The 18,094-nt window shown below is 31.2% G+C and overlaps 1 protein-coding gene across 10 annotated transcripts in view; it reads right to left on the minus strand.

Annotated features, from left to right (window-relative positions):
- Positions 1-18,094, minus strand: part of LOC129980836 (coiled-coil domain-containing protein AGAP005037-like) — a 1,244,995-nt gene that overhangs the window by 154,336 nt on the left and 1,072,565 nt on the right. For all 10 annotated transcript variants that reach the window (XM_056091256.1, XM_056091255.1, XM_056091253.1 and 7 more), the window contains one exon: positions 11,261-11,441. In XM_056091256.1, coding sequence (XP_055947231.1) covers positions 11,261-11,441 — 181 coding nt within the window. The remainder of the gene's footprint in view (positions 1-11,260; positions 11,442-18,094) is intronic.

Genomic DNA, 18,094 nt, shown 5'->3' on the forward strand with positions numbered 1-18,094 from the left:
TAGTGTTTGATGCATTTAAAATTAAACATAGTTAATTAATCGATCTGTTCATGATGAATCTGAGAAAATTTTGTTGACAAATTCTTGAGATATTACATAAATTAAGAAAGATATTCTTTAGTGCCCATAAAGTTTAAACACTTTTTGGAAAGCATAAATTCTACGAGGGGTAACAGAAAATGAGAGAGATACATATCACGTTATGACTGAAGGCCTTTATAATATTATGAGTGAATTATATGACTATCAAAATTTGAAGTTTTAAAATATTTTGCTGAAGAATCTATTAAAGTTGGAATTGCATAAAATATTTAATTATTAAAATTTTAACGAACATTAAGATTGGCGAACCGGCTGGTCGCCAAAGGCAGCTAGTGTTGTATAAATTAATTTCACTTTAAATTTTGAATTTCTTTAAAGAATAAATGACTTCTGTAGGTATCTTTAAAACTTTAACATGGTTGGATGAGTTTATATATAGTAGCTGCGAGTCATTCGTTCATCATAAAGTGGGAATCTAAGCTTCAATACGCCCGCTTCAAGTTGATTCACAATATTGCTTTCCCATGAAAGAACATACTTCACGTTTTATTCAAACTTCTGTCGGAGTGCAGAGATCTGTAGTAAGAATTCAGTTTTGGAATCTAATGGTTGCTGGTGTAAGACCAGAATGCACTAAAAGATCTGAATATGTGGAACTGGTGAAGGCATCGCCTTGGAGAATCTTTATGCCGTCTCATCACGGTTCAATGATCCGACTCCAATAAATTCTAATGTAGATCCAAAACGGAACACTAATCTAATTAATAAACTTTTAAGGAGTTTCTACAGGAAAAATTCATCCGGGCCCTATTTAACCCCTTTTATGCTTACAGGAATTTTAAGTTCCTCATCATGCTGAAAAATATAATTTTCTCTATGAATAATTCAACTCAACTTGCTAAACTAATGTACAATTAGTTTGATAACATATTAATAATTTAAATGAAGTTTTATGAAAGCTACCCTAAGAACACATGTACAAACACGGAACTGTCAATAAAAACCATTAAATTAAATCGTGGAACATTTGAAATAATAGATTTTATACTTCATCAAAGTGTTAACTAAGCTGATTTAGAAAGGTCGCGCGAACAGCTTTGCAACCTTACTTAATAGTAGGATTAAATGAAATAGTACATTGTTTAAACTGTTGAACAAATACCAGAAACTCGGCAAAACTTCGCAATTAGTTTAACGACAAGCAATTAGATTTCATGGAAACATTAACAACTTCGCAAGTCTGGATTTACAGTTCTCTCAAACAAGAATAAGGCATCTAGTACATGAATTTAATTATTGGGAGAGGTTTTTAATATTATTACACGAAATTATATTTTTAATTTGAAAACATTAATTTTGCTTTGATTAAAAAAATTAATGGATTTAAAAGTAAAATATTTTAAAGAACTTATTCTATTCGGATCATTGAAATGCTATATACCACAGAAATGTACGGTTGCTATAGAAGAAGATTAGTTTCATTTTGCTACTATACATGTAATACTATAAAATAATTAAAAATTCATTCTTGTATCAGTATAATTTGAGGGTGGCCGTTCTGATCACCTTGAAGAAAATTTCACTCCCCCAACTTAATTTTTATCATATCTAAGATGCTCAGCTTCTTATTAAACATGGAGAGATGATACCTCTAAGACGACAGTAAGGAATTGTTTGAAAGAGTGAGTTAAGTTGAATTAATATCCCTTTTTCAAGTTAATAAGGATTGTTTATGGTTGGATCTCAATTAATTTGAATTCGTCAGAAGACTATAACGATGCCTGACTTGGCATGTCTTTTCTACAGTATCACCATTTCGAACCAAAAGATGGATGGTTCACCAGGTTGAAATAACCAGTTGAAGATTCGGGCCACACGTCGGATCTGTGGGAAAATCCCTTTTCAATTCATGGTCTTTTAATCTCAAAAACGAGTTTATGATATCTAGACCCCGTATCTGACCTAGCATGTCTTTTCTAACAATGTTACCATATCACACCATAGTATGGATATTTGAGCTCTGTTGGAATAACCAGTTGCAGGTTCAGGAACACGTCAGATCTGCGGTAAAATTTCAAACAATGAAATTCTAATTTCAAAAATCAGTCAATAGTATCTAGACCTGGCACTTGACTTGGCATTTCTTTCCTAAAAATGTTACCATATCAAACCAGCGTATGGATATTTGACCAAAATTGAAATAACCAGTTGCAGGTTGAAGCATACATCGGATCTGCGGTAAAATCCATTTTCAATCCATGATCTTTTAATCTCAAAAACGAGTCATAGTACCTAGACCTGATATTTGATCTGGCATGTATTTTCTAATTGTGTTACCATATAAAACCAGGCGTTTGGATATTTGACCACGATTGAAATAATCAGTTGCAGGTTCAGGAACACATCGGATCTACGATAAAATCCATTTTCAATCCATGATTTTCAAATCTAAAATACGAGTCAATAATATCTAGACATGGTATCTGACCTGGCACGTTTTTTCAAACAACGTTACCATATCAAAACAGCATATGGATATTTTACCACGGTTGAAATAACCAGTTGTAGGTTCAGAAACATAGTGGATCTGTGGTAAAATCCATTTCCAATCCATGATCTTCTAATCTCAAAACCGATTCACCAACTATCTCCAATATAAGAAGAATGTTGTAAGGGCAATCCAAAGGTTAAAAGCTGCAAGCAGGGGCGAATTAGTTAGCTTTTCTAAACTATATTATCGAAGATGTGAATAAGAAATCACTGACTATCATTCCCAAAAACCATTTTGAGGAGGAAGAAGAAGAAAGTATTAAAATACCTTGATGGGCGGCGCCTTCTTCTTCAGCGATGGCCCGGAGATTTTTCCAGAAAAGCGGCCGCTCGCTGAGACAGAAGGGTTCGGACGGGACTGAAAAGAGGGGAGAGAGGAACAGGTTTCAGTAGGACACAGAGACACACAAAGCGGGGGAGGGAAGAAAGAGGAAGAGACATTCAACAGGTAATGTTAGCAATAGATCATAGGAAGCATGCATTAAAAAGAGATAAAAAGAGATTTAGCTCGGGAGTGAAAGTTGTTTATTTCGTGCGAGAAAACAAAGCATTCAAAAATGGACCCCCCCCCGCAAAGAATGTTCCTAAGATAGGGGGAAATGAATTTGGATCTCAGTAAATAAGAATCAGGGTGATTATTGAATTGAGAAATTCCCAACACAGAGCAAATTGCTGAATTCAAATTATATCAAATAACCTTTAATTTTATTATATATGTGTGTTTCACATTATAGGCTCATAAATAATTTAATAAAACGATTTTAATGAAGTTCGAAAACTTTCGTGCCGTTAAGAGTTGGGGATGGGGTCTGGCCAACAAATTTGCCGACAAGATGTCAGGAGTGCACACTCTCGTCAACCGTCACTAAATGTTGAGTCATGAAGTATAATAGATGTGGAAAAGTAGTTTTGTAGGAAATGCATACATAAAGTGAGCATTTCATTGTCAACGAATATTTTAGGTCGTGTATGGTTTATGAGCTCAAATTAGACACGTGTACAACTGACGCTGCTTGAAAAATATGTTTACACTTAATGAAAAATCAATGAGTGAGAATATGATGAAAAATGGACTCAGCCGATATGCACTGAAGGCTCCCAAGACAAGCTAGATGTCTATCAACTATTGACAAGGCCATGCTCAAGAAGAATAAATCACAATCTACGAGCAAGGAGCTTTCTCAAGGGTTTGGGGCATTTGCAGAAGAATTCGATGGCCTTTTAATAACCGTGGAAAGATATGGGAGTTTAATAAGTACCCTCAATAAATTGATCGAAGAAAATCAATTACACCAGCCCACCAGTAGCTCTTTATTGTTGTCATGCCACAAGGATCATTCATTTCTATTTGCATGTGACGAGAAATCGGTGCCATACAGCAAACCCAAAATAAAACATCACTAGTTATGTCTTGGTTCTATGGTATTTACTTTTAAATGAAACATTCACCAATTGAAAATGCTGCTTAGCGCTTGCTGGACTATCGCTGCTCTTGTTCAAATTTCAATGTTTTCTGGTTTCCATTTTAGTTTTTCTTGATTATCTTTAAAACTCCCCAGTTCTCACATTACACGTTTATATCAAATTATAGAATATAAAACTCCTTACATTTTCAAGCTTTTATTTTTTTTAAAGTTTAAATATATATGCAAATATGGGGTCTAAACTACTTTTTCGCTTTCAGTAATTTACGACCCCCTAGATCATCAAATACGCATGTTACCAGCGTGAAAAAAAAAATTAAGAATATGCTTTCAATTTAAAAAATTCATAGCTGAAATGCCAATTGTTATTTTATTTATTAATTTTTTACAGCTTCCAACAGTTCTCCGACTCTCTATATTTTTGCGATTTTCACCAATTAAACGTCGTTTGGAACCCCATGTTGTATGGTGATTCTTTATCCTCCTGATGCCTACTATCACCCCTTTGAATTTTCGGTCGAATTCGGTAACGACCCCCTAGATTATATCCTCTGTATAATATTTCAGCGCATTAGTGTAAAATATTCAGCATTGTGCACCATCGAAAGCAGGGTTAAGAAATTAAATGTAATTATTACAATATATTTCTAAAATTGTACGTCTGCCTGAACCATTAGATATTGGTGATTGATAATTATTATCTTCAAGAGATTATGTTGGATTGTATTTTCAATTCATTTCCATTATTTACTCTAAAATCTTATTTCACAACTCATTTGTTGATTAGAAATTTTCAGAAGAAAATTTGACGGTTTAACTGGTATTTCTAACAATGCAATGATTTCGAAAATATTCTGTCAATGCAGCTTCCCATTGTCTGGTATTAGCACATAATTTCTCCTTTTATCCCAAAAAAAGTAAATTTAAACGTAAAACATAAACGAGATTTCAAAATAGCATTTGACTTGTATAACGTGAGTACAAACTGACTCCAACGAGATAAAATTTGATGCATCTTTTATGAAGTTCATTTCATTATGCGAAAACAAATCGAGTAAAACTGAACTAAGTAAAAAATCTTTATTCTGTTAAAAATATAAAGACTTGACGCAGATATTTGCATATATCTTGTACCCACATAGGTGTCTTTATTCCATTTGTTTTACAACTTATCTGATTCCCCCCTCCACAAAAAAAAAAGCAAATATCTTCCATATTACGCACATAATCCTCTTGCGAAAAGGGCAAACACAAATAAGGTTCAGACAACTTATATTTTTTCTTTTCTTTTCTCTAAATATAGGATATTTCAACTGCATTAACCATCGAATTAACTCTATTTGGCATAGGAGAGATTTTCTGAAATAAATTCGTAATGCACACAGAATTATTAATAATGCTATTTAAAATACGATTGTAAAGGGACAATTACAGGCGAAATTCAAAGAATAATTGTTTGAGCACTGCTATTTTCCAGAAAACTGACGCACAATTAGCAGAACTGTCGTGCATTAAGAATTCAAAGAGAATTCTGTAAATTGTAAAGGTAAATAAGCAAGCTTTCAAAACACACAGGTACGCTAATATCAGAGATGCAAACAACTATTATAATTGATGCGATATTCCGGAGAATATCGAACACATTGGAAGACAGATGAATCATGTCAGACAATGGATATATCTACACATTAATAAACCCAGAGCTATATTCAACCAAACAAACACGCAGAGAGAGACAGAGCTTTCACGCAGACACCCAAAAGAGGCTTCCATTTTCTATGACACAAATAATTACCATAGAATTATTCTGTCGAATCACTTCATTATATTTGGTGGAAGTATTCCGGCACTGGCCAAGACTACAATTTCCATTAAAGTCGCGAGTGTTCCGGATTCTGGAAGGAATTCATTAAGCATGATTAAAGTTTCAAAGAAGGCTCGATAACACAAATCTAAATCGAAATGGATTTTGACCTTAATTAGATTCCCGAACAAATTAATTTAGTTCGAGGTCACGGGTTTTCCCAGTTGTTAATAATTCACGGACATATTTATCAGGATGAATAGGGGGGAGGGGGAGAGAACGCAAGCGGATAATTAGCGACGTTGAGTGATTCCGGAGAGATAATACAAAGCAAACTCCTTGGCCCGCATAACAATACGAGAGAGAGAGAGAGAAATATGGTAAATAGCTGCCATGGATTTAGAATAACAAAGTCATCGCCGAGTTGCCATTGTTCTGGAAGAGAGTGGTGTCGCACGATTTAACTCGGGTGCATTTTAATCAAACGGATGCCTGTTTGTTCCATGTTGCGCTCAAGTCTCGATTACACATGGGATAATCAACAGTGTGAAAGTACTTGAGAGGTTAAGTGAAACAGATTACTTATTCATCCAGCGTACACAAAAAGGACTAGTGTTGCACCATTTAATTCCGAGACGTTCAAATAAAAATGGGTGCCTGCGTCAATGTCGCATCTTAATTTTCGACTAAGCATAGAATATTAAAAATTGTGAATAATTTTGTTAGGTGAAATAGTCTACTTACTCCTATTGCATACAAATAACCAGCATGAGAGGTCTTCCCAAATCCTCTTCATGTACTCTTTAATAAAAGTATAATCCCAGAGAGCGCCTTGCATGGCACTGAGATACAACACAAAATATTAACCTTTGCCATGAATTTAGCATTTTTATTGAATCTGTAGAGTGATCTCTGACTAGTTTTTTGGCTATTAATCCCTAGGAAGTTGTTAATAGTATATGAAAATCGAATCTGCGTTTAAGACACATTTATCCCAACCTATTGACGGAATTACGCTTGTCGTCACAAAATCATAAACCAAATATGATATATTGAAGCTATTGTGAGTTTCAGTTAGCGCCTTTACATGTTTTTAAAAGTACAGACCCGGTAAATGGTCAACCACTCGTCGTATTTGACTAAAAATTGACAAATGTCTACTTTATAGATGTTAAATATCTGTATCGTATCTAGTTTTCTTCATTTTGTAGCTATATTAACTTATATTTGATTTATTTATTACTCATATTATATACACACTCACTTTCTCAGAACGGACTTTACACAAAATTCGACAGAAATCTATAATTTTGAAATAAAGATCATATACTAAATTTTAGTCATCTAACTAAAAACATTTTTTTAGCTATCTTTGTCACAAATAGACAAAGACATATAATGCTAAAAATGTGTTTTTCAAATTCAGGTAGGTCTAAATCATGGAGATTCGTCACAATCTGTACGATTAAAAAAAATTAAAAGACTTTCTTTACACTTCCTATATGAGAAAATAAAAGAAGAAAGCACTTTTTCTTGAATTTTCTTTCAGAATATATGATGGAATAACATAGTCTTGACAACCCTTTTCAAACAACATAATGGCAAAATGTTCACTACTTCGACTCAGTATAAATCCAAACATTTAGTTCTGTTTAATCATTTAACTACCTTGCCCATTAATATAGGCGTCCAGTCGTCATATTTTAAAATTTGTAAGCTTGTAAACTAGATAATTACCTACCGTTTATAATTACTTATTGTCCCCATTACTGTAATATCTTACTACACCATTAAGAAATTTGTATTAAGCCTTTTTAATAATACACATTGTAAAAGAAATGCCATACACAGTGTTGCTAAATTTCCTCCTATACTATTGTATAGGATCCTTTTCTTTACAACGAATATACATTCATATAAAAGGAGACATTTAGCAACAATGGGGAGATAATAAAAAAAATTTTACAAGAAGAACTCACCTATACAGACAGTTGTTGCATGATACTCAATGGCATTATTAAGGTGGCTTCTTTTGATATTTTCACTTCTATTGCCACTGGGAGTATAACATTTTCCCCACTTACCTCCTTTCACCATATTTGACTTTAATGCAAAAACGTTTTGTTTTCATGCCAGGCCCTTGGCTTCAGTTTTAACCTCCCCTCTTTTGTTCCACCACTACTATACAATTGAGAATATTATCACGTAGATACTCTAGTGTGGAACGCAATGAAACACACAAGACATAGAGCTAAACCAATTTATTAATTCAACTCTGAACACAGTGACTGACAAATCTTCTGCTTTTATACTAGCAGGGAAAGTTCCAGAATACTTTTCTGGAGACAGTAAGAAAAGTCCAGAACACTTGTCTGGTAAACTAAAGAAATGTTCAGAATCTTCTGGAACATGAAATAAAGGAAAACATAAAATCAAGAAATTAAGTATTTACACATCAAGAAATTAAGTATTTACACTGACTCTGAATTGCATTGTCTCCAGTGGGATTCGAACTTACGGTCTCTTGATTATGAGATCAGCGCTATGACCATTCGGCCATGGAGAGTCAACTGCCTCTTTGCAATGCGGCAATATCTACTACTCACAATTTCAATCGGAAATAATAATGATGTAGCAATTTGAAACAGTGTTCAAACACAGTTAAATAAGTAATACACAGAAACAGAAAAAGGAGGTGATGACATTTAGACCAGCATTTGCTAGGAAGATGATTAGAACACTTTTTTTTCTATCGAAATAAAAACTAAATCCTCACAACTCTTAACATGCCAAAATGGTTAAGAACAAATAATTTGTGTCTTCTCTTCTTAGCCATCTTTCAATATGAAACCAGTAAAATTAATATTGGATGCTAAAGAATGGGTGCACCATGAGCTAAAATTACACAGCTTTGAGATAATTGGTGATTAGAGAACTGAGTATCCCAATGTAATTAGAAGAGTGTAATGACAAAGATTCCCCATGGCAACCCCAATTTGGCAATAGTCTAAGCATAAGCAAAATCATGAAATTATTTCAGCCTCATTTATACTTGAAGACCCAGTAATTAATAAAAGCTGCATAACTCAATTATTTCAAGAAGAAACTAGGATATTGCGAATTTATAATATTCTTCCCTAATACAGCTAGCCTCATTGTATAGAAAATGTTTTTACAAAAATAGATATTAAATGGATGTCAGATCAAATACCCCGGCATTGAAAACTAAAATGGAGGTTTTGAAAAACACAAGAATTATAAAGATATCTTCATTAGGAGCTGAAATCTGAAGATTTATCTAGAAAATTCAATGAAATGAGTCAATCATATAAATTCTGCTTGATATGTTAATCTAGGAGCAAACTTTCTAGCTGACTTATTGCGAATGATTAATAACGATTTGTTGTTGATTTTTGCTACTATCTTTTAATATAATTCAGCTGAGTTTTGCTACTGTATTTCGTGTTTTATTGTGGAATAAAGCGTCGCTATCTGTTATCAAGCTTTTTGAACATGTTACACTGTACACCCATCGGACGACTTTTGTATCAATATTTATGATTAATAATTTTAAAATGTTACAAGTACAAACATTATAGTAAATTTATTCATCCAAAACAAGATGATGCATTGACCTCCTTTTTTTAACAGCTGTACATCAAATAACGGAAATAATAATTGATGTGACCTAAATTCATCTAATAAAATAATATAAATGCGCACAGTGTATTGCATGGGCATTGCATTTATAGTTTTATTTATCGAAGCTGCAAAATAGTTTAAACTAACTTTAAAATTGACAGAACGAGAACTAAAAAAATATAAAATCAGTAGGTAACGACGTAAAACATTTTAGAAAATTCTATTATAGATGAGGATTTATTGAAAGATGGCAGAGCGGATTTTGATAATAAAAGACCACTAGCGCAAAACTGTATTGAGTCTCTACCTTATTTAATATATACACAGTCTTTCTAAGACTGTAATGTACTTTAAAAAAGTTTTGAGGCCCTCCACAAGTCTTGAGGCCAGTATTTTAGCACTTTTTAATAATAATTTTGGTAGGAAATTTATAGAACCCCCCCCCCTTATTATGGTGTTAAGAGTAAAGCATTTACCTCAGTAGAAAGAACTTGGACAAAATATTTGCATAAAGGTTAGTAACGCAAAACGTATGTATTAGTAATAGCAACTTGGCAATGCAAAGATGCTAAAACAAATTATAGATCATTTAATTAAAAATTTGTTATCTTTCTATTCAATAAAAGTAATTAATCGTTTTTGATAATTAATAATCTAGTGTAAACATTTTTAGACTTCAAATAGTAATAAGAAAGGATGAAATCGTTAGATCGGTATTCAGGAGCGGAATTATCCCAAACAAAAATTTTATCTTAAAAAAGAACTATTTCAAAGCTATTTGAAAACTGGGAATTCTTGGCAAAATGCCAACAAAACATTTCATCCCTTTTGAACCGTGAGTTGCGAGAGAGTAAACTTGATATTGAAGAAAATTATATGAAAGATTTTTGCCAAGAAACTGCCACACACATATTGCTTGCTTTTAAAATATACGATTCATAAAAAAAATGTATTTAATCTAAGCTGCAAGATTGAAAATAAACAAAAGTTTCGCCTAAATATTTTTTTCTTCATTCTGAAAGTCAGAAGTTTACCAACAATTATTTGATTTACTAATGCACAAATGCTAAAACGAAGTATTAAAAAATAGACATATAAATAAACTGTAACTGCAAATCATATAAATGGTTAAAGAAAAATCTCTATTTAAGAATACTTATTGAAATACAGATAATACAAAATGGCAAAATTTTGTATATATAACTATATTCTGATTCATAGCATTAATAATATAGCTAATGTGAATTATTGAGACATTAATATTACTATAAACTGTGACTTCATGAACAGAATGTTAAAAAATAATATAATGTTACATGACACTTATCTCAACACCTGGAATGCAACAAAAAGATCAGATCATTAAAAAATTATTATAATCTTGTTTATTTCATAAAACGAAATAAAAATCAGAAAGAAAAACCATTAACGAGTAGACAGCCCTTCGATTCTTTAAATGTACAACCATAAACAATAAAATATAGACCGAAAATGAGTCAATAACTCATTCGGTAAATTTTCTTAATTTGATTTTTTATCATTGGAACAAAAATAATACTCTCTACCCATCATTTGAAAATGAGAAACCTGTTCCACATCATATTAACAGGAATTCACAAAATTGTGGATAGCGTTTGTTCTAAAGTTCCTATAAGTTCTTTCTAAAGATCCTAAAACTGTTCCGAGGAGAATTAAACACTCTATATCAGTACTACTCTTTTTAATTTTAAACTCTGCCGTGGCGCCATCTGCATTCCGTATAGAGAACGAGAAAAAAAGAAAGAAAATGAGCACTCACCCAAAGGCCGCTCTTGCGTCTTGGAAGGGGTACGGACAATCGGCAGGCTCGACCTCGCTTTGCTCGCTCTCCTAAAGCCCGTGGCCGAAGTCTCGACTTCAGACATGATACCGGGGTCTTCATCGTAAACGCTAGAAGGGGGTTGGTACAAGGAGTGACTCTTCTGATTGGGCAGGTGACTCTGTAAGAAAGAAAAAGTTTCCTTAGAACACCAGCTACAATTTATGTTTCAAGAATTATATTTGACGAACCCAAAAGCTGTCTATTTCTTATAACTAGAATATCATGTTAAAAATGTCATAACATGTAGTAATGATTTTTCTGTATGTACCTTAATATTTATCCATTACATGTATAAATATTAAGGTACATACAGAATGACGCATAAATTACTCATTACTAAATATTACGTGATTTTAAGGATACATTTTTTTTAATCTTGGTTAGTGAAATTAGAAAGTGAAGATTTTTTCATCAATTCTTACGGTGTTTTATTTTGAAAATGAAGCATCAATTAGCCAAAGAACATGTCATATATATTTTAGGTAAGAGATACAGTTGCTGAAATGATGTGTTATGTTATCGACAGAGTTACTCAGTTGATGCTAACTCCAATTTGCTAATTTGAGGGATGTGTTACGGAATTCTTGAATCCAAGGTTCTTAACCTCCGGACTTAACATGTGATATAGGTGTATATTGAAATGAAACTGAGATTATTTAAAAAGTGGTTGTGCATTATGAAAGTGAATATTTTTCATGAAACAATATATTGATTATAATTGATATTTCGAAAGAAAAGGGAGAGAGAGAAATAAAAAATACATAAGAGGGAAGAATTTTACATAAAAACTCGTGCAAGTAACTAATACACCATACCCACACACCAGAATGAAAATCCCGTATCAAGCATACAAAAGAGTGGGAAAATATTTCGAGAACATTAACACACAGCTTTAAAATAGCTAAGCCACAAAGTGTAATAAGCTACACAAAATAAATCTCTCATATCCCCATTCCTAAAAAAAATTCATTTATCAAAAAATTAAGATCTTTGAAATCATTTAGATATTTAAGGGTTTTCTTATACAAGCAAACATATAAAAAGTAAATTATTGAAAACATATTAAATTATTAACAGAACATTGAGGTAATATATTACACAACAGCATCTTGGTCTCCTTTTATTTGATAACTTTAACATCCGTGGTATATAAAGAGAAGTCCAAAACAATACGGTTATAGCAAAATTAGAAATAAAGAAAAGTCATAGATAAAATATTAATAATCTGAATAAATTTCGCATTCATTTTTTCCTGATATTACTAAATCTTGTGGCAACTCGAGAAGTTAAAAAGTTACTCTATCCAAATATTATTTACGTAAAGTTTCTTAAAGACAATATATTAAATACTTTTGTATTAACTGAATGTAAAGAGAAACGACTTAAGTTCTAAACTGCATGGATTTTTATGTCAACTATGCAATGCTATTTATCTAAGGATTATAAGATGCTTATTATAATTCATTTATTGTTAGAATTATAAGAAAATCTATTTCCTAAAATCTATTTTTACTTATTTTATGTATTTATTTTAAAAAGAATAGTAGTAATAATTTTAAAAGAATACATAACTTATATAAAGAAGTATGATCAAACTCCAATTTACTTATGAAAAATACTTCTAAAAATCTAAATTAAAAAAAGAATTTTTAAAAATTTCACATATGTTTTTAAGTATAATTATTTCTGAAAAATTCCCTTTTATTACTTCAGAAATAAATTACATACTCAAAAGCAAAAACATGGTTTAGAATTATTATGTATATTTCTAATTTTTCAAAATACTATATTTGATGCAAAGAAAATCTTATTTATGAGTTAAAAACAATATATCTAAAAATTGTAAACATTTTGAATAAAAGATAAAAAATATGAGCGATGAAAATATGAGGTATTACACCGTGAAATTTTGTAAAATTTGTTTCCGAGCTAGGATAAAATGTCCAACAGAAAAAAACAGAAATGGGTGACAGAAAAAAACATGACAGACACCATGATATAATTATTCAAATAAGATAAAAATGAGCATTCTTTTCAAAGAAGTTTCATAACAATCACAGCAAAAAAAAAAAAAAAAAATGGCGAAAGATTTGGTTTAGGAATTTTTTTAAATGAGCTAATTATTATAACATCCAGTCTTGCACGGAATAAAATTTTCATACATTTTCTAAAGAAAATCTTAAATTTAATTAATTGTAAAAAATTTCATTAAAACAATACTTATATTTCAGTTTTTGAAAAAAAAATTTTTTAATTATGTGTCACATGTGAAAAAATAAAAATATATTTTATATTCGCACTCAACAAAGTCCCAATGTTTCCATTGACAAACGATATTTAAATAATTTATTTTTTTGTGCAAAAGTTTATTTTATATAAAATATTTCAGTGTAAAAAAATAAACTTTCTATCGTCTGCAAATTTATTTTATTGTAGTAAATTTACTGTAGCAAATTTATTTTAATTGTAGAATTTTTTTAAACCAATAAAAATCCATTGCCAAAAAATATTCAAAAATAAAAGTAAAGTAGTTGAAAGCCTCATAGTTGCCTCGTATCTAAAAATATTCTTTTTTCAAAATTGTGGGTATTTATTCAATTATTTTTACAATTATTAGATAGATAAATTATTTTTAACTTAATAATTAATATAATAGATATAATTACATATTAGATTTTAATTTATATAATGAATTTTTATTTATTAAACTGAAGGCAAAATCGAAAGGAAATGAATTTGGTATCATTTCCTTTAGAATTTTATATAAGAATAAAAATGCTTCTTTTAAAATAATTTGTCTCAAAGCTACCGTACAAAATAGAAAATTTCGAATAGTTTCTAATTAATTCAACATCTAGCTATCATTTAACTTTGGAAAGTTGATAATTTTTTTTAATCTTAACTAATAAGTGTGCAAAAGCTTCATCGAATTCGTCCAAGTTGTTAAGGAAAAGGAGTTGGAACAAACAAATATCGTCACAATTATTAATATTAAATTCTTATAACTTTTATTAATATTAAAATAAATTCACTACTATCAAAATAATTAAATAATTGAACTTAGGTAGTCTTTCAGATTAAGCTTCGATTTTCTAAAATTAAGAAATTGAAAATTTCGAATCAAAACGTTCTGTGATATTAGATGAGAACCATAAAAAAGAAAACTAATAGGATGATTTCACAAAATCGTTGAAGGCTAAAGAAATCAACTTTTGCACATTACTACTTTCATTCCAAGAAATTAACTGAATAGGATTCTAGATCTTCTGATCATGAGACCCATTACTTTAATCCTTAAATGGCAAAGCTGGGTTCTACTTAATACGCATTCCAAGCACGTATCCGTATAAAAGGATCACCGGGAATAGATATTTCAGGGCCCCGCTGGCAAACATTAACTAGAAAAACGGTTAGAGAAGCATTATAGGAAAATCCTTGTAATTAAATTTCCGTTATTTCTTTGATATAAGTAGGAAAAGGATATAATACACTTTATTTTATAAGAGGCTTTATGTCCTATATAAACACGCAGTCAATAAAAAGTATTTCTTCCACTTAACTTACTTTTATTTTTTTCGTATACAATGTGTACATAGGCAAAGTACTGTAATGATCAACAAATTTGAACTAGATATTCTGACGAGTCTCCACGTTTCAGACTTTTCATAGTTAAAAACTCACGTTTTTGGAATTATGTCTGCTGGCCTGTGAAAACGATAACATAAAAACGATGTGAGCTAGGTATATGAAATTTAGTATACGGTTGTTAACACCAAATTTGTAGATTGCAACCACAATTTGAATGAAATCCATTCACAGGAAATTTGTCTGGATATACGAATATAAGTTAACATGATAAGTACAAAATTAAGAGAGCTAGATAAATAAAATTTGGTACAGAAATTTAGATTATATAAATTGTACACATATATTTGATTCGGGACCAAACCCGTTGTTGACCACTTGTTGGTCTGTACCATCGCAAGAGTGCAAACGCGGCGATTCAAAAACGAATTGACTTAAATAATACATAATCTTAATGACAACAATTGCAGTTCAATGTCAAATTTTGATTCTACTAGGTCATAAAATAGGTCCAAAATACATATTCAAGTTTCTGTTACATAGATATTAACAGCATCTCAGTGATTAACCGCCAGACATCGCACTATTTCTTAACTATCAATATTTAATACTGATTTTGTAACCTATGATTAATAACACACATATGCGCTTGAAGCAAATAAAAGAAAAAATCATTCAATAAAGGATAAATTTAGCAAGTACTACATCGACATCTAGCACATAACATATCCCCTTCATATTCCAGTACCGAAGGGCACTTGTAGTCATAAAATACCGTACCATAAAAGTTCAAAGCATTTTAGAGTTATTTTTGTCACAGACAGGCATACGGATGGACGGACACTTTCTAAAACTGTGTTTTCCGAATTCAGGATGGTGGTGGAGATCAAAAACGTGGAAAATCGTCAAAATCTCGATTTTGAATTTTTTTTTGACAGTTACGATATTTTCTACTTGTATACTTCATATAGGAGAAAGCCAAAAATTAGGAAAACATTTAGAATAAATGATATAAGAGTAAGAAGTCAAATAAAACATGATAAATTCAACACAAGCAAAGCCTGCTGAATCTATTACACTCATTACTGAATAAATAGCAAGACAACGTAAAAGAAAAATTCATGAGAATTTATCATGCATTCCGCGTTGAAATAAAGATAAACAAAATTATAAGTAAGCTGGTTTTCTATACAAAGGAAACAAGATAAATGGCGAAAAAATAATATTTAACTCAAATTAATTCCATTTCAATTCTGCAGACGATTTGACTGTTTGTCAAGCAAATACAATACAGGCGGGAAACATTTATCAGTCTTTTCTAAATCCTAATTATTCAAAATATACTTAGGAACAAATTAACCAACGATCAAAGCGACATTCTTTTTTATTTCCGCGTGCCTTCAATCTTCATTTTCGAATACTTCTGTTTCGGTAATTTTTTCATTCGAATTCATTTCAGAAACTCTGCTCTTTTCATTTTTATTTGATAATGGAAAGAGGAAGAATATCCCGAAATTTAAAATGAAACGAAGAGAAAATTCCTTTTAATGGAAATAAAACGAAACGGAAGTGAAAAGAAAAATGCAGACGGAAAAAAAAAAGGATTATCGTTAAAGAACTAAAAGACATTTATCAGCGAATCAGGAACGAATCTGCGTGCTAGCTTCAGTTTAAAGATTAGAATTTCCTTTTTATTTTCAACACATTATGGTGTAAATTTTATCATTACTACAATTACTTTAAACAGGAAAAAAACTATTTTTATCCTGAACCCCTTTACTTAATTGCTTCACCAGAATTTTTAAGTACCCCTTCAGTGTAATTTGTGAGTTTGAATTTTGGAATTACAACATCAAAAATAATTTTTTTTGTTAACTAATTAAACACAAATCAGTGGTTAATCGAAGTAAAGTTAAATAAAGACATCTAATCTTAACCATAATAAAAATCGATTTTTTTTTCAGAGAGCCTTTAATTTAGTTAAGTTATATTAATGTTCCGTTTTGGAACATTATTAAGACTAATTGGAAGAATACTCGGAATTATGAACAGAGATTAAATGACGAGGACGGTATCTAAACTGACACCACCCCTCCAAGCTTCAACATCACACCAGCAGGAGTGCTTTTAGAATAGATGGATAGATTTTACGTGCACCACACCCGCTTTAATGAAGGCTCTTAGGTGGAATCAGGTTTCGGATTTAGAAACTGGTGTGTGTGTGTGTGTGTGTAAGGGGACTTTAAAATCAAAATTTATACTTCACATTATTGTTTTCTCCTATTTTTTATTCTTTGAGTTCTACTAAAACATTTTAAAATTGACATCTTTCAACAAAACTTAAAGGAATTTACGTTTTAAAACGAAATAATTCTCAGCTTTCTTCAATTTTTGCAGTCAAATTAAAAATAACATTTTTCAACAATATTCCTCAAGAATCTTAATTCAATCAAAAAGTCCGTCGTTTTTTATTAGCAACATACTTTTTAATTACTTGGAGGGATATGATAGCCTGGAGGTAAAGTCCTTACTTCGGAACCAAAAGCCTCTAGGTTCGAAGACCAATTCCATCGAAGGATCGCTTTCATCCACTACCAATTTTTTTTTGAAATAGATATTTTAATCTGTGTGAAAATAAAATTTATCATCAGGATAACAAACATAAATTTGTGACGACCATTGTCAGTAAGATGGTTCCCAATTTTTCGAAATCATTATTGATGGCCACCATCTATTATTAGAGCAATTTTTAAGTATCTATTCCAATTATTTCCGTAAAAATATCGCATTCACTGCATTGTAGAGGCGAAAATTATAAAAAATTAAAATTGAAATTGATAGCTATGCTATGAGAGATGGCATCACTGATGAAAACGAAATATGCGTTCTTAAGCCGGACGTTTACGATCACTGCCAATGAAGAATCATTCAAAAATTGTTTCCTAATGTGAAAGCACTCTTACCCGAGACATTCATGATGATTCCTCACCATGCTAACGGAATATCACTCAAAAATTGTTAGTCAATGTGAAAGCACTCTTATGCGGAATATTCACGATCACTTTACACCATGTCAATGGAGTAGAATTTAAAAATTATTTGTCAAAGTGAAAGCACTCTTATTCCGGACATTCACGATAATTCCCAACTATGCAAACAGAAAGGCACACAAAAATTGTTTGTCAA

The sequence above is a fragment of the Argiope bruennichi genome, chromosome 8 (assembly GCF_947563725.1).
Source record: "Argiope bruennichi chromosome 8, qqArgBrue1.1, whole genome shotgun sequence".
NCBI lineage: Eukaryota > Metazoa > Arthropoda > Arachnida > Araneae > Araneidae > Argiope > Argiope bruennichi.